The 18,761-nt window shown below is 44.4% G+C and overlaps 1 protein-coding gene across 2 annotated transcripts in view; it reads left to right on the forward strand.

Moving 5' to 3' along the window:
• The window catches only part of LOC138567185 (protein RD3-like), a 67,118-nt gene that overhangs the window by 41,334 nt on the left and 7,023 nt on the right, over window positions 1-18,761 (forward strand). For both annotated transcript variants that reach the window (XM_069645159.1, XM_069645160.1), the window contains exon 2: window positions 2,169-2,478. In XM_069645159.1, coding sequence (XP_069501260.1) covers window positions 2,180-2,478 — 299 coding nt within the window. In that variant the 5' untranslated portion in view covers window positions 2,169-2,179. The remainder of the gene's footprint in view (window positions 1-2,168; window positions 2,479-18,761) is intronic.

Below are 18,761 nucleotides of genomic sequence, written 5' to 3' on the forward strand. Positions count from 1 at the left end.
TTAAGGGAGGAAACACTGAGCAAGTGTACCTCAAATTTCTCACCCTAGCAGGGCGTGGACCCAGCAGTATACGAGGGGACCCCTCACAGAAAACACAGGCAACCTTGCCACCGAGCAGGTGACTGCACCTTTCAAGTTTAAGGTAGGAAACACTGAGCAAGTGCACCTCCAACTGCTCACCCGAGCAGGGCGTGATAATCTGCAGTACACGAGGGGGTAACCTCGCAATAGAATTCAGGCTGAACCTGAAACCGAACAGGTTATGGCACCTACAGTGAAGGCAAATCATCTAATTTAAGAAATGAGTAAATAAATAAGCAAATAAAATAAAAATTGCAGAATTGGCAGTGTATGAAGCTCTTCAGTAGGCCAACCAGTGTTAATATAAGTTGAAATATCAATATGAACACAAAATAAGATATCAATTTTTAAATATATATAAATATAAAATACATATAAACATTCATGTGAATACATATACATAAATATATAAATACACATTAGCCAAAGGCAGGCAGCGAACCGAGGCCCCTCGGCCTGGTAAACTTGTCACCTTCTCCTTGAGCTATGTCTCTTGTGTGCTGAAACATTACCCACTATACATCTAAATAAAGTAAGAAATGTAGAAAAGCAAGCATTCAACTCTAAAGAGAGGACACAGCTGCCCTTTTCAGGAATGCTCATGGAAGTTACTCCCATCCAACAAGACCTAGCAAACTGCCCGCCCCAGCCGGATCCTCAGGACAGGCCTAGCCAGTATGCATCTAATGACAATGCGCGCGCAGCGTGTAACCACAAAACAAAACACGCAACGCGCGTGAAGGTAATGAGTACAAGAAGCTGCAGCCTTTACAGTTGTGAAAAATTGCGCGCTGGTTCCTACAGCCGCTTATAGAACAAACATGTAGAAAACAAACTTCCCCCAAGTGAAAAGAATTACACTCGTTCCCAAACCACCTGTGGGAAACATGCGCTGGCTCCAGGGACTGGGGGCAGCTCCTAAAGATAACAACTGCCTGGAGGGAAAGAATTTCACACTTCGCCGCCGCCTGATTCATGAGGCAGGGAGTGAACACGGGGGTGGGGAAAAAACGCTGCTCAGAGCTGAAGAAATACAAACAAACACTGCAGAAGCAGAAGGCTCCCAGGGGAGCGTTACAATGTATAAAAGTGACCTGCAGGTCAGCGTTCGCACGCGAACACGGCACTCAGCCAGTTACCAACGGAACATGAAAAATACATGACCATTTCCACAGTACAGTGTAATAAATCCCTTAACTCATCAATATACATTAATAACATAAATAAATAGCACTCTAAACTCCATAATTCCACACTAAGGAAAGAACTAGGAGGAGTGAATTTAGCTGTGGATTTCAGCAGCAAAGAAAGAGGGGTTGGGATTAGAGTAATGGACTTATATGGGGTAGGGTCCCTGCTCATTGGTCGCCTGCAGGGCATGACCTGTCCTCCATGATGGATTGGGGAGCTCCCATACATTGCCATTGAACTTTATTTAGTTCTGTTCTTTACAACTTTTTTGTTTGTAAAAGTTTTTTTCTTTGCTGCTGTGGTTTCAGAGTAAAGATTGTAATGCATAATATGAGCCTCCTGTCTTGTCATAGAATCCATACAGCCATTCCCACCCAGTTCCTGCCCCTCTCCCCAACTACTCATGGGAACTCTTTGAGCTTGCTTTAATTGAGGCTTAAGTTAGTGTCAAACTTTGCACTCGAAATGCCTTCCGGAGTTTTTTCAAAGCAGCCTTCTGAGAGTTAATGATTTATTTGGAGCTGTAAACGTGATGTATAGACACTAATCGTGTCATTTACTGAAGTCCAGTTAAAAACAAGCATTGGCAAAGCCAACAGATTTGGCTTGTGTATAAGTATTTGGCATCTGTCATGCACTGCTATTGGATGCCCAGGTACTCGCGGCATTTTGCACATGCTACTACCATCAATGGCCAGCTAATACCAATATAGCAGTGCCTGACAAGTGCCTTTCCCATGGCTAGTACACAAAAGCCCAAACTGTTGGCCTTCTTTTAAATGATGCCGTACAGACTGATTGTTGTCAGTTGGGGCACCCCACTGGAGGCTATGCAAGATGGAGTTGGTGTCTGACTGATCTCTGCAGCAGTGGGTTGACCTGTTCTTTCTCCCCAGTCACAGAAGCCATGTTCCTGGCGGGGCTGTTTGGCTGGAACGAGGAGGGGGTGGCACCGGCCCCTCGCAGCAGCGGGGAGCTGGTCACCGAGACCTTGATGCTGGAGCTCGGCACGCATTTGAAGCGAGCAGACAAGCTCCAGCGCGAGCGGCTCCAGGAGGGCCGCAAGGGCAAGAACGGCAGCGTGGACTACACCTGGCTGGCCTCGCAACCGAAGCAGGTGTTCGAGATGGCTCCCGGGGAGATGCTGGAGCTGCGGGACACCTGTGCCAGGATCAAGACCTCGCAGTGCGGCCCAGTCATCCTGCGGTAAGGAGCGAGCGAGGCGCGCTGCCCTGTGACGCAGTCAGACGCGCCGGTAGAGCCTGGGGTGAAAGAGAAAAAAAGTAGTGAATCCATGTTCCTCCTGACCCCAGTACAAAGACCCTCCCCCAATTCAAACTCCAGACCTCTGCAGGCCCGAGTTAGGTGTGCCCTGTTGGCCATAGCCAGAAGGGTGCAAGGAGGATGCTATTGTTTCCTTAAATATATATGTCAACCTAAGCACTAATAAATGCATTGGTATGTATACAAGTATAGGCATCTTAAGGAAATTACGGCGCCCTCGTTAAATGGGAGTTGTATTTCAACTGAACGCTCCATTCACAAATAGGTTGCTGTGTCCCACATGTCATATATGCGGGAATCGGTCACCTATTTGCCTGTTTGTGAATGGAGCGTTCAGTTGAAATACAGCTCCATTTACTCGAGGCGTAGTGTTTTCCTTAATTATAGTAAACGGTGAACACCTGAATTTTAACAAAAAGTCATATATCTTTATAGTAAAGTTATTTGGTGCTGGCTATTGACCAGCTGAAATACAAACAATAGGGGTACCCCCTGAAGCTAATGTGGATTAGGGGTAGAGAATACTGATTAACTTACAAAAAAGAAATCCACATTTAGAACAATTTTCATTTCATTGTTATTTTTAAATACATTTAAGGAAAAGGGCTTTTTTTGTGCTCAACGAGTCACTCGGAACAACACAGCAAGAGCACTTTACAGTTGAATCAAAGTTTATTGTTAATACAATTAGTTAAAGAAAGCAAAACCAAACAACAAAATCATAGGTTTCTTAAAAATACACGTATAATTGAAACATACATGTATATAGAAGTGATCCCAAATAGAACGAAAGAAAAATAGAATCCGTAAACACATTCAAAAGCAGAATTTGTAAAACAAAACAAAGTTCTTAAATTGACCAGAGGCATTTGCCATGGGTGAGGGAGGAATTTGGGTGTAAGGGGGCTATAAACCTGGGTCTTTTGGTTATAGACCCAGTTAGAAGCTCAGGGGCTACAACCAAAAGGCTAGCTAGCCCCGAGTCCCGAAATGAGCGCAGCCCCAGACCTAGCCGCACCCCGGCTAGTGACCGCAATGCACAATGTGGATAAATACCCTCATACAGAATTGCCCAGAACATCCCCAGCACTGACGGATGTCTCTTGTAGCAAAAGATACAATATGTTCATATCATTGACATAAAAATAAAATGCACAACTTATTAAGATTCAATATTTTCCTTAATATGATATCGTCTTGTGCAGACAAAGCCAGTCAATGCATTTAGAACATCTAAGGTCCTTCAACAGAACAGTATACAAAAAAAGGTTATAAGTTCTACTATTTCCACAAAAAAGTTAATATTTCTAAACACAAAAGTCACCTAATATCAGAGGTCAAAGTGAGTGGGAACTAAAGGGTCCCCTTTTTTGGGAATTCAATGATCGTTCCCGTACTTTATATTCCCCGGAGCGCCATTCCAACATGGCAGTGATGGACACCTTTTATTTATATATTTAGCAACTTCTTCCCTACTGTAAATTTAAACCTGGGTCATGCGGGTAACACTCCAGTGGCACACCATCCTGAGCTATCTTGCAGGTGCTGGGTTGCTGTTCTTTTGTATACACTGCCTGGGACATAACGCTCATTGTCAAGCAGTCACAAAGCCCTGTTCTCGGCACTGATATGTCCCTTCTGCAAATAATCATGGATTGCTGCAGACACTGGCCCTCATTACATGTTTGCCGATCCAGAATTAACGGTGCCGGTAAAACCGTACCGGCACTGTTTTCCAGACCGGCAAACTACGAGTTCTGCGGGCGGGTGCCGTACTGCCTGCCAGGTCTGACCTGCGGCAGAACAGCACCCAGCCGCAGAGATGCACGGAAACACCGGTACCATTATTACATGGTGCCAGTGTTTCCGTTGTCCCCATTTCCGTAGAGTCCTATGCAACTCCACGGGAATGGGGATTGACAGAATTGCCGACACCGGATTTACCGGACCACCAGGGTTGTAATGCCCCGGTAAATCCAGCAAGTCCGGGGCTGGTAATTCACCACGGGTCCGGCGGAAGCCTGCTGGTTTTACCGGATCAGCGACCGCCGGACTCATAATGAGGGCCACAGTGTCTGTATAGGTAATGTGGGGGGTGGCTATAGCCCTAGACGTGTCCCTTAAGAGGTGGGAACGGTGGGTGATTGGAAGAGGGGGGCTGCTTAAAGCTGCATGCTGTGGGGACAATGACAAACTAATGCTTGCTATTTAAATGTTGCATTTTCTTTCCTTGTGTTCTCTTCTGTCTTAATAGTACTGTCAACCCAGCAGTGTGGGGTGCAGTGGAGTAAAGGAAGGTGTGGTGTTTGCTTTGGGGGGGGTTGAGTATTGGGTAGCTGGGGAGTGGGCGGACTGGTGCCGGAGTAGAAGGGGGCAGAGAAACTTATTTCCACTACTTTTATTTTACACTTCGACCACTGCCTAATATAACAAAACATACCTGCCTTGAAGAAGTATGCAAAAAAGGTCTACAGAAGTCAGAGAAACCAAAGATCAACCATCATATCAACCAAACAAGTGAAAATGGAATAACATTATATGGATAAAGGAAAGAATTGGTACCTGTGTGACTTCACTGTTGCCATTTAACTCTTTGAACGTTAGGCCCCTTAAAAAGGAAAAACTTCAAATATAAATATAAAAGATAATGAGATAATAAAAAGATAACAAACAAAAAGTACGCATTTACTCAAGCAAAAGGATCATCAGCAAAAGCACAATATACAAATGAGCTTACCCTCTGAATGTGCTATTGTTGCGCACTAATGAAGTGTCTGCAGGATACAAAGCAGAACGCCACAATTATTCTGTACACTAAAAAATTGCATGTACGTCTTTGTTGTGCAAACACGTAATGATGTCACTGCATACCTAACGCGAGGATGTCATCAACATAAATAAAAACAGTAAAAAAGAGAGCATGAACCAAAAATATTTACCAAGAAAACAAAAAGGTATAGAAAAAGGGCTACAGTGTAAAAATCCTACAAAAAGTGTGATGAAGCGTTCAATGAATACATACATGCTCGACCAATACAAAAGAAATCAGCATGTGTGTTCCAAATGCCAAACACTGTTGGCCTAGTATTCATTTAGCTATCGCTGCAAAGGAATGTTATGCCTAATGACGGGCACGGAAGAGCAACATATTACAGTAGTTCAAGACTTGCAGTGGATGTTAAATACTACATGATAGCCACTGAATGCCGGCAAAGCAAGAGAACGACATTCTACAGCCAGAGTGTCACTCACAGCATCACAAAGTACCTACTCTCCATTATTTCATTGTAATTGTTTATTTGTAAAACGCTCATACACAAGTGAAGTGCTTCAAAGCGGGAGGGGAACATGGGAATACAGAGTCATTCTTAGGCCTTGAAGTTTCCGAATGATCTAACAAAAAATGACTAGCATACTAGGACTGATGGCATTACTACAAGTGAAATGCATGACAGGAAGGAAGGCGAAAAAAGGGGAGGAGAGGGAGAAGACATACAATCCATAGACTACCATACTAGGTCAGCAAGTGCATGACAAAAAGTGAGGTGACAGGGCAAGGGAGGAGGAGAAGAACAACATACAGAAACAAAACTGCCACACTAGGCCAGGTGAACTAGGCCTAGTGCATTCTAGGTAATGTAAGTGCACAGACAGGAAGTGAAAGGGAGGGGGAGGAGAACAAGTGCGCACAGTCAAGCAGTGCCATGGGTTAAGTGCAGACAGGTTACCAATCTCAGGGAGCGAATTCCAGAAGTGCAGGAGTGGTGAGCAGAGTGCAGAGGCCCGGGGGCAAGTGCAAAGCCTGGTGGGGGAGCCTCGGACCTGTGAGGCTCTGTAGGTGCACCAGGCGACCAGTCAGCAAAAATGGAGCAGAGTTAGGGAAGAGAAGGAGGAGGGAATGGAGAGGAGGTTAGCAAGAGAAAGAGGAGCTTATTATTTACAATAATAATACAGTGCAAGCTGTTCGATATCTGTTAAATGTGTCCAAAGTATGTAGACAGACATTCTTCTAGACACTTTTGTTTACAGAAATTGTTTTAGATTTTATTCCTCATTCATCCCACCTGGTATGGCAGAATCAATCTTGTCTATCCAGTATGCTTCTCTCTGGTCACGTTTCTAACTTATAGTAGAGGAATGAGCAGTCACCGCTCTCTTTAATATCTGAAAACACATTTGTGCAATTTTAGTGAAAGTGTCTAGGAACAGAAGGGTTGACATTATTGGTTCTGATATTCGATTTATGTTCAATCCCTCTAGTTTTAGCTTTCTTGCAGTTTGGCATAAATAGTAGATGTCACATGGTCAACGAAGGGAGTAAGTGACATTAGTGTCACAAGTAGCATAGCATTTCAAAAAAACCTTCCTGCCTGTTACTTTGTGGAAAATAACATTCCCTTTAGTGACATTATTAACAGTGTAACAATGTAGACATGGCTAAGCACCAGTCCTCCAACTAATAGATCTAGTCTGTTCCTGTTCTGTGCGGTCCAATTAATCCTTCAAGTTGCTTCTATGCTAACAGGCAAATACCAGGTGTGTCTGGAACACACTACTGTTCTTACTGTCACATTTTAAAATATTCCAATGTTTGTTGATAAGCTTTTTAATTGTATTACTTTGTAAACAGTATGTAAAAACAAACGCCAATGAAGGTTTAAGCCTTTCTGTCTTTGCATGAGTCAGGGATGCTCTAGTTTTCTCCATCACTTTAGATTGGGCTGTGTTGAGCTCGTGTTGAGAGTAACCTCTCTCGATAAATCTATTAGACATGTTTTCAAGGTCTTCACAACATTGAAACTCATTGCTGACAATGTGTGTAACCCAAAGCAGCTGAGCTGACTATGTGGTGCTTGGTGGGTGAAAACATAGTTGATGCAAAAGGTAATTCCTGTCAGTAGGGTTCTGAAATATATTGGTTATTACTCCTGATATGCTGGGTATAACCTCAATATCTAAAACGTGTATCCTTGGATTACCCACATTAGCTGTGAATTGAATTATTTCATCAATCACATCTAGGTATCAGAGGAAGTCTTGTAAGGTAATTGCAAAAATGTCATCAATGCGTTATTGAAAGCACACCGGTTCACTGACATTGTGTGCAAGCATTATAGGATTTAAAGTCAAAATTCTAATTTCTTTCTGGTAATGGTCTGGCGTGTGGTTGGATTTGTCAGCTGCTAGTTCATTCTGCATTTCAACCTGCATTGTACAGTCTCATAGTCTTGCCAACCAGTTTGTGCACCAGAGATTCTAGCGAAGTGGACGGACTGCAGCAGAACCAACATTCATTTTTGTCTCGGGAAGATAGCTCAAGGGTAACATGCTCGCCTTAGAAGCAAGATGACATGGAGCACCACAGGTTCGATCCCTGGTTCCGCGCTTAGAAACTTCTGGGTATTAAGCGTGTTATAAATGACCTATCATATCATATCCCCTGTTGTTTCCAGTCACCGGAATTGCTTTAGCCAGCCAGAGCTCAGCCCCCAGCAGAATAAGTACAACTATTTGTTATGTCCAGTTATGCTACATTATTGAGTCTTGGAAACCACAAATGATGCCATTTTCGTGGTTTCTTGACACTTCAGCATCTTCAAGAGAAGGGGTAGGCGGGAAACCTTAACTTCTTTCCACAGACTATTTATCTCCCCTTTTTGGGGTCTACTCCCACAAATCTTCTTCTGCTTCCGTAGTTACACCCTCGATCTATCATCTCACATTTCTGCCTGCCTCTTTGCGAATTGTCAATGGATGGCACTTGGTTGTCTTGTGCTCAACTCCTCCAAGAACAAAGTGAATTACCTTGCAATGTCAACACCCCCCTTCTCCTTCCCTCTCCCATCCATTTTCCATCTGACTTACTCTACCCTTCCACGAAGTCACTCCACTTAGGGGTACTCTTTGAGAGTGACCTCAACATCCATTGCTTCATCATTACCATCTTTACGGCTGCCATGATTAGCTCCTCAACATCCCAAAAAAGTGCCCCCTCCTCTCAACTCTTCTAAAACCCCTCTACAATCTCTAGTACATCATTGCCTTGACTACTGTGCCATCCTCCTCCTGGCCCCCACCCCCTACTCATTTTGTCTCCTCGACAAAGACCCCCATTTCGCCACCCTTATCCTATATATTCTCCTCCCACTCCTTTCCCACTTCCAAACTCTGTGTCGCTGCAGACTGGCTTTCTTCACAAAACCAGTCACTCTTCAAATTCCTACTGCTAGTCATCACATTTGTCTGTGACCTCTCTCCGCCCCCTACCCCACCTAGCTGACTTGATCCCCGTTGTTGCTGTGCTCCACACGCTGTCCTCTCCACTATCCCCCTAAATCTCGCTGTCTCCTGTCCAGCCTGCATTTCCTCTCGCTTTTACTCCTCTCTCCTTGCCTCATCCCACTCCACTGCAACTCCCTTCCTACGCATGTCAAAAACTCCACCTCAAACCTCTTTTTTGAATCTGCTCTCAAACTACACTTCCTCAGCCTTGAAGCTCCACCCTCTTCCTACTCTCACATTACTTCCCTTCCTAACTAGCTATACTTATAAATACTGAAATAATGTGAGGAATCTATTTGAGGTACTTCTCACTTAGAACTCTGCGCCCTCTTTATTTAGTACTTCAGTTTGAAAGGTCGCATAAAGCTAGGGTAACAATGGAGTCTTGGATTCCTCTACTCCTTTAGAAAAAGACAAAAATGAAGGTTGGTTACCCTTAAGATGTGCTTATGCGCCCAGTACGTGGACGGAAAGATACAACGGAGTAACAAAGGCAGCAGGGATTATCCCATGACTGGACACGAAGGCTGACAATTATATGCATATCCACGTTATACAATGGCCCTGATTTGAAAAAGACGTTGGATACGTCGAAACACGTGTTATCATCATAGGGCAACATCTTTCAAGATAAACTGACAAACATTAATCTTAAATTTGGAGTCGTGTGAATTTTTCCAATCAAGGGATTTCTCAATAATGGGCGCATAAGCACATCTTAAGGGTAACCAACCTTCATTTTATACTTATAAATACCCAATCCCTCTGTACTGCATTATATCAAGTGTCGTGTGCCGTCCCTGTTTTCTGTACCAACTAGTCTCCTTTATGCCCTGGTCAAATGCTCCTACCGCGTCCCTCCTTTTGTATGGCATTGGTGCCCATCTCAGGACCCCGCAGTTGAGTGCAATGGCTCGTTTTGTAAGTGGTTCCAGTCGAAACACCTGTCTACCTCAACAAATAAATACATACAATACACAGAATGTTAGGCAAAGTCATGCTATGGTAATTTCAGCCTGCCATGTCACACATTCAGGTCCCACTGTCTCTTGCCCGGGCCTCCCTTCTGACTGTGCAATGACACCTCAAACCGCTCCAAACGTAATGACACTCAGCTTACATAGGAGTATGGTACAATGCAGCTTGACAATGAACTACCAGCTGACAAAGCCAACTGCGCCCCACATCACAAGCAGAGCATTGCCAAAAAGGTGCGTTTTGTCCTTAAATCCTATCCTGAATGTAGGCAATGTCAGTGACCCTTATGTGTTGTAAATTGCACCATTTGAAGACAACTGTAAACTAGTTCACACAAACATTTTTGGGGGGAGAACGCCCCCCCTACCATAAGTAAAATATGACCCGCCGCTCACAAAGGGCCTCATTAACTCCCCAGACAGTGGAGTAACTTTGCTGAAAATGTTGTGGGGGACATGACGTCTGAAGAAAAGGTGCCCCAGTCAAATGAATGGGGACAAAATGGTGTGCCATGAAAGTTGGGTGGGGCAAACACCCCTGTCCCCCCCTCAAATTACACCTATGTCCCCCCCCTCAAATTACACCCAGGTTATGTCCCGGTGGCATCGGGATATCAGGCGCCAGAAACAGTGTTACCGCCAGACTTGTAATGAGGCCCTAGGACTCCTTGGAGATATTGATGGAATTACCATGGGCAGTGCTTCTACCTTCTATAATTATGCTGATATTTGACGTTAAAGTGGAAGAGTTATTACAAGCACCCTACTGGGGGTAAATCCTCCTCTTTCAAGGTCAAACTCGGCATATGATGAGCTAGTTAAAATGGCGGTAAATCCATTACTGCCCAAAAAAAGGGGTATTAATAGAATTGCATTAAACAATATAATGCACTGCTAAACTAGTTATGAAGCCTATAGATTCTAAAACACCGACGCTAATTATGAGAACAGCAAAATGCACTGTGATTGTTACATTTACTTTTGTGGATTGACCTGTCCCGTAGAACAGCGTTTAGAATGCCTGACTTGCAAGAGTCCACATTTAGATCATATGAATAATAGAGATTGAATGCAGACATTTGGGTAGTCGTCCTTAAACATTCACATTTTGAACTGTCTACTTTTCAAAGGTTGACCTTTGAATATGCAACTCCTTTTTTAGCTGACTGATAGAAATGATAATTGTCCTCATAATGAGACCTTTACCAATCTCAATGGACCCTTAGCCTAATCTGCTAGCCAGACATCCTCAGACCTGCTGGTTTACCTACAGCCTTAATCCTTAACCACAAGAGCAATCATTAAACCCAGAGAGTCCCTTTCCTACTTAAAATCTTGGACTGTGTTGCCTACTCCCAAATACAGCCATTCCTAGAGCACTCCCAACTTCTAGGCTACAGAAAAGCTGGCTCCTGCCCACAGCACAGCACTGAGACTGCCCTGCTAGATCTTAAAATCCAACTGGACAACCTACGTGACTACAACAAAATGGCCATCCTTCTCCTACTCGACCTGTGCACAGCTTTCGACCTGTGCACAGCTTTCGACCTGTGCACAGCTTTCGACCTGGTCGACCATAATATTATATGCCACCACCTCACCACCAACTTTCACTTCTCATCAGAGGCTGCAGCTTGGATCAAATCCTTCCTCGGTAACCACTCCTCCGGAGTCTTTGCTGGAGATGCCATGGCTGACCCAATCCCAGCGGTGGTAGGTGTGCCCCAAGGCTGCTGCATCTCCCACACTCTCTACAACACATACACAAAGCCCTTCTTTGACTATCTTGACTCCCTCAACATTCCTTACACCAACTTTGCGGCGATACCCAAATCCATCTGCCCAGATTGGGTAACTACTCCCAGGACATCGAACACATCAACTCGACCTTCAGCATCATCCAAAAGTAGATGGCAACTCACAATCAGTGCCTCAATGATGACAAGACAGAACTCCTCATTGTAGGCCCCCTTCTCCTAAAAAACCTGGAACCAGCATACTATTCTATACCCATTGACAGCACCACCATCAAGCCCTCAAAGCATGCCAAAACACTTCGTGTCCACCCTGACTCCGAACATGACAAAATGCGTCAATGCCCTATCATCCTCCATCGCCTTCACTGCCAAACTCATATCTCTGAGACACATATTCATCTTTTCGCTCAAATTGCCTTAACCGGGCACTTGCAATTATTGGCAGCAAACTAGACGATTACAATGCTCTACTTGCGGGCACATCAGCAAAGAACCTAGCCAAACTGCAACTGCTACAAAACAATGCCCTTAGAGATACCACAGGGCTGAAATCCTCAGACCACATCTTCTCTACCAGACGCAAAGCCCGCTGGCTCCCTATAAAAGCCTGGATTGAATTAAATACTCTGTTGCTCAAAGATGCCGCTACAACAATGCTGCACACTAACAAGCATCTGTGTCATTGCACCCAACCTGTGGAACTTCCTCCCCAACCACCACATCAAAAACAGACCCCTCACACCGCCTTCATAAAACTCTTGAAAACTCTTGAAATCTTAGCTCATTGACAAATATGCCTAGCTCTATTGAAGATAGAGATCCACCCTCTCCTGTGACATTTCTTTTTCCACCAGCTGTGTTCAAGCGCTGTGATACCTCCCAGTCTGAGCACTACATAAATGTAATAAATAAATAAAATAAAAAGAGACAGTCATTAATTTGGCATCAGGATTTTACATATGTCGACAACATGCAAATGATAGTTAGATTAGACATAAATCCATCCCGTACGCCCAATAACTCGGCCTCGATTATCTTTGAATGCAAAGAAACAGATTCAAACGCAATGCGTCTATTACGAAGGTGTGGATAGGAGGCCAAGTTAAAACTATCTGGAATCACTCAATGTGGCCTACAACCCTCTGTCCCAATCCCCCCTGTAGGGGAGGCATGGTATCACAAGCAGAGACTGACACAATGGGAATACTTTGTAAAAACCTTTATTTTAATGGTTGGGATTGGAAAAACTCCCATTCTGCCCTATAACTAAGATAGGAGTAGTCTTGACCATCAAATAATAAATAACACAGTCCTAGCGGAGTATGTCAAATCAAAATGGCCTATGCTAAAAAAAACTAATGCCTGTCCTATCTCTTCTACAAAAAGCGAAAAAAGGAAAATGTCTACAAAAGGAAAAATAAGTGTTCAAATGGCAATGTGGTTGAACCAGCTCTCCTCCCCACATTAGGCCTCACGGATTAAGGCGATCCTTGTAGGCAGGATGACACACTCTGGTTCGGCTTTCAACACAATATACACAGTTCAAAAAGCAGTGGCTCAAGGCCCATCTGGCTTTCCACGTTCGAGACTTTCTGTTCCATCCAAAATAATGTCTTATCCAAAACATTCCAAAAAAGATCCCGCTCTGCTGGGCTCAGACCTTTCATCACACAGTTCTTTTAGATCTCCCTCTGTCGGGCTCAGATCTCCTACGATAAAGTTCAACACAAGTTGCAAGGGGGGACTCCCTTCCCAAAGCTTATTTCACTTTGGGTTTCTCTCTGTTGGGCTCGGACCATTCACAATAACTTTCAACGCAGACTTCAGGTCTCCCTCTGTCGGGCTGAGATCCCTTTTGGATGTCGAAGACTTTCAAATGTGCGTGGCTTATTTTTCAGACCACTTCAATTCAAAATTCACTGTGTTACTTTCACTCTTCCCTTCTCTAGGAATGAATCTTCTTCCTTTAACTTTTACTGGTAATTCGCTTTCTCGCTTTAAACAAAGTACCTTTCACAGAGACTTTCGAGCGGGTTACTTCCTTTCACCGGTCACCGGACCACTCTGTTACTTAGTATCGCTGATTTCCCATCTGTTCTTTACATCAAAGCTCATTCACAGGTCTGCCTATCTTTGCGTCTCATCCACACGCATGCAACCCTCGCCTGTGATATGATGCTGCTACTTCATTCACTTAAACACACATCAGTCTCTCAGGTCGGTTGCCAACTGACCGGCTGCGTGCAATTCTTCCTTCTCGCCTACCCAACCCTGCGGTTCAACCAGGAGGGTCACTAGTGTCCTTGAAACAAAATGCAATGTTCACTTGTGGGATCTGACCTTCTCCACTCATCTTTCGCAGCGTGTCTGAGGCAACAACCTCCAATAGGGAAGCCTTGGGGCCTTTGGCCTGCTGTTCTCATCCCTTGGTCTGTTGCTCTGCTCCAGTAGGTGTGCGTTCGTCCAGGAAGTTCTGCTCCTTCTCGTGTTCCGCCTTGCTCAGAGCATGTCTTTGGTTTCTGACTTCTTTTCGTGTGAGGAGAGCTAATTGGTATCAGGTGTATGCACTTAGGATTAAGTGCCTGACTTTACCTGACCCGTTTAGCGGGACATGGCCAGTACGATGAATGCAAGTCAGTGTTGTTATTCTCAGTCATCCTCTTCCTCAGCCCAGTGTTTGTGTAAAAAGTGGGGGGTGCAGGGAAGTTTGGATCTCAGAGAATCTAAAAACATAGGATGGGTTTGATAAACAAAATAAGGGTGAATACTGCATATCGCCATCGGCTATCTCACCCTCACTCCCCAAAGGCCCCTCATCCAGATGATCCTCCTGCACTGGTCCACCCCCAGGGTCTGGAACCAAAGGCGATGGCCATGCTCTGGCCACCTGAGAGAGAAATCCCCGGGGACTATCGGGTGAGACACCCTCTGGTTTCTCACACCCCAGTGACATTGTCACAGTCTTAGAGTCATAGTAGCTGATCAGGAAACCCTGAACACATAGATTCCCAAACCCTACTTCAACCACCTGTGATGCTGAAAAAGCATCTCCATGTAATGCTCTTTCCTCGTCATGTTATGTTCATGACCTATGTATCCTCTTGACTGGACTACTTTAATTCTGCATACGTGGGTTTATTTACTTATTGTTTGCTAATTTATGTGGTGCCCACTGCAAAGACATTCAATTGTTGCCCCCAAAGAACCATGGAAAGAGAAAAAAAGGGAAAGAGAAAAAAAGGGAAAGAGGAATGGAACCATGAGGAATTAACAAGAGGGAAGCTAGACAGGCCTGATCATTCACAGCCTGGATATGTTCCAGAAAACTCAAGTACAAATGGGAATGTGGACATGCAGAAGAATACAAAATTGTCCCGTTAAGTGCAAGGGATTGAAAACAATTCTGCCATCAGACAATTATACAAGGAAAGGATACATGCAAAAATCAGCCGTACTGACGTAAATATCTTAGTGTTACTCACACCGCTGATTCTCGAAGGATGCAGAAGGGAATTAGAATTGAAGAGCTCTAAGGGGAGACAGGAGCTTTAAGAGAGGTGTGGGAACCACTGGGTGGGTGGAGGAGGACACCCAACCACTGTTCCCAAGATAAGCAGAATCTAGAAGAAGCGCAGGAGGGAAGGAGAATAGGAAGTAGAGATGCAGTCAGATGTTCTTTGAAAAAGAAAGGTTTTATTTGCTTCCAGTATCTGAAGTTGTTCTATTCAGATCTGTGAGCAGTCGCTAAGTTATTCCACAGAGTAGTGACAGCAGCTTCAAGAGTCCTGCCACTGAATCTCTGATTTTGACGAAAGCAATGGTGAGTCACCAAGTTGAAAGAGCTGAGGTGTCTCTTGGGATAGTGTTTCTTACTTATAACAGTAGAGTTGGCTTTACCAGTACCACCTCTGACTATCGGCAGGAGGGAATCCATTATGATCATCTGGTTAGTAGCCCCCTTAAATCCTAGGAACTCCAGAGCAGACCTCAATATCATCACTCAGCCACAACATGACTTATTGCCTATCACACTAGTCAGCTACACTGACTTACCCAAGTAAGCCCTGAAAAAATGTCAGAGCCCCATCAGTAGCTGCACAAATTCTACTCTAGATTCCCATGGGAGCAAACATTACTCCAGTGGTGAACCAGCTAAGATGGTTACCGTTTGTGAAAGGAGTGCACTTCTTCAATACCCAGCATTTCCTACTTCAGAACCTTGCCACTATGTACCTTCCCACAGTCGTCACTCTGCAAACAAAAAACGAATCACTACACAAAATACACACTATGGGGAGATGAATCTTCACCTCTCAAACCTACTGTCTATGGCATGAACCCTCAACTTGACATCTGTCAACTAGAGGATCACCTTTCTACATCAATACTTCTAATTGCAGTTGTCAGCAAATAGGTGCCCTGTCGAGGGGAAGAGTTTGTGCTTTAGAAATCCAAAATAACATAATACAATAGACCAGTCTTCTAACTCCCAGACTGAATAGCTGGTCCTTAAACAAGGCTGTTGACAGTCCAGTCCTGAACCTTGTCCTCCTGAACCCGGCTTTCAATCTCCCAACCAGAGGTTCAACCCCCACCCAGCCCCTACTTGACTTTTTACCAACTGATCAGGCCTTTCACGCTCCAGATCTTCCCAACATGTTAACCCAACGTGACCTTTAACACCCACTTGGGACATTTAACCCCAGACTCTGACGTTCAATGACAAATATGGCCTTTAACTATTATGGAAATGTAACCCCAGCCCTGTACTTTCAATTTCAGACCTGAATATCATCCGCTCTAACCTGACCTTTAGCACACAGATGGACTATTTACAGTTAAGCCATATCAGACATGAATACTTAACAGTATGAGGGCTTTAACCACTCCTTTCTTTGGCCAGATTTTCACCACCTGGTTGTAAACCAAAGTGTGACCTTTACCCCTGACCTTAGCATTGATCTCAGAACAACAGCACTCCCCACCCCCAACCAGACATTTACAATTTTTGACGAATCATTTTCAAGGAAGGGAAAATAGGGTTGTTCTTTGTAGCAAACTAGGCTCAAAGAATATTTCTCATTGCCAGATCAACATTCAAAGCCCCAGAGACTAGGCATCAACCTTTATTCCACAGTCTATCAGAAGCTATTCCCCAGCAACTATTTTCAATTATTTTTTTAGTGGCTTGGCATTATCCCCTATTGCACAGTCTTTGGAGGCTTGGCCTCCCTTCACTGGCTCCCTGTGGCTGCAAGGATCAAGTTCAAGACCACCTGCATTGTCCACAAGACTTTCTGGGGCCAAGGACCTACCTACCTGCAACTTTGCCTACCTTAATACTGTCCCACACAAGCCCGCCGCTCATCTACCTCCAACCTTCTACAAGTGAGCCGGTTCTCCAAGCAGAGATTTGGAGGGAGATCCTTATCCTCAGCAGGTGCTTCCCTCTGTAATAGCCTCCCTGCTGCCCTCCGTCTAGAGCCTGGTCTTCTTAAGTTCTGGAAACTTGTACCTCCCTGTGACTGTCTGTGCACTTGCACAATCCGAATGCACCATGCCTGAAGATCGTATATCTGTTCTCCCTGGTCGTCACCCTTAATTACACTGGCAAAACTGCAGAATCGCTGTCAGGCCTATTTTCGGTGTCTCAACTGTTAATCTATTATACGCAATTACTCTGCCTGTGCAGACTATTATCGTCTCAAATTTCAAGGGCTCTGAGCGACTGTTGTTTTTTCCACCATTTTCCCACCCTCCTTGAGTACTTTGAAACACTTGCCTGTGTATAGGCGCTTTATAAATAAACAATACCATACCATACCATACCCCAACCTGCACCAGTCTCTAGGTTGTCGTTACATTACTGAACATTTCTCAGAGATGCTCTGAGGTCTCTGGTTTTATTTCATTTCCAGATCTTTTTGTCTAAGAGGTATACACCAACCTCTTGGCTTCCTGCTGTGCCATGAACTGTCATTAGAGACGCCCTCAAACCTCTTGACTTCCTTGAGAATAAGAAGCAATTTGTAGAGGCACTGTCCCACCTCTTGGATTTCGCAGATTCAACACAAGACTCTTCAGAGGGCTTTGTCAGCCCCATATTTTTATCAGGTTAATTGCAGTGTTTTTCAAAAGCTTTGTTAAGTCAGGATCAAAATGCGCCTTACTCAAAAGCTTTAGTCAGCCTTTTGTGCCTTAGTCATGCTCAAGATGCTGTTTCTCTAAGATTCTGGTCAGCCGTTTTGTTTTGCCAGAATCAAGGTGCAGTTTCACAAATTATTAAGCAAGCCTCTTGGCTTTGTTTGGATGCATGGAAAGTTTTTCAAAGGCCTTAGTCAGCCTCTTGGCCTTGTCGGGTTTAAAACATACTTTTCTCCTCGATTTTTACAGATTAAGAAATAGTTTTTCAAAGGCTTTGCCATCTTCTTGAATCTGGATTAAGGTGCAGTTTCTCAAAACCTTTCAAACAGCTTCTCGGCCTTGTTAGGATGAGGTGCAATTTCTTAAAAGCCAACCTCTTAGATGCGTCAGGATGCGTCTATCAGTGGCTTAATTTAATCCCTCGGCTTGCTCAAGATTTAGGCATAGTTTCGATGAGCCTTTGGATAGCCCCTTAACTCTTCCACAAGGTACAGTTTTTCACAGGCTGAACTGGCATCTCTCAGCTTGCTTATCAACCGCAGGCTTTTATCAGCAATACTATCTGGCGCTACACTGAGACTGCCCCCGTCAGCACCTTTTGGAATCATACGACTTTGCAGGTTGTCTTCCAGTCGAAGTGTTCCTCTGCTTATGGCACTTACCTCCTCCAATACTCTGCTGCTGGATTCTCTCAAGCTCAGATCAGCTTTGTGCCGACTCTCAAAAGTTCCCCAATTGAACCGATGCTAGCTTCTTGTGGTTTTCCTTTATACTAACATACTAAATTTCCCATTGGTAATGGAGTTCCCTAAAATGTCTCCTATCCCGAATAGCTCAAATGGTATGGTCCATTCCTCTTGTCCCAGTTAGCGTTGGGGCCTATCGTAGGTCACAAGAAAAGGAAGGGGTCCATCAGTTGCCATGTTTGTTCACACGGTGCGGATGGGTAAGTCTCTAGGTTTGAAGTCTCCCAGGAAGTGGTCATCAGTTGCGATTTGTCACACACCCTCAACCAGACCTTGGACCCCATACCAGATAGCAGCTA

The sequence above is a fragment of the Ambystoma mexicanum genome, chromosome 2p (genome assembly GCF_040938575.1).
Source record: "Ambystoma mexicanum isolate Mex_15411 chromosome 2p, UKY_AmexF1_1, whole genome shotgun sequence".
Classification (NCBI taxonomy): domain Eukaryota; kingdom Metazoa; phylum Chordata; class Amphibia; order Caudata; family Ambystomatidae; genus Ambystoma; species Ambystoma mexicanum.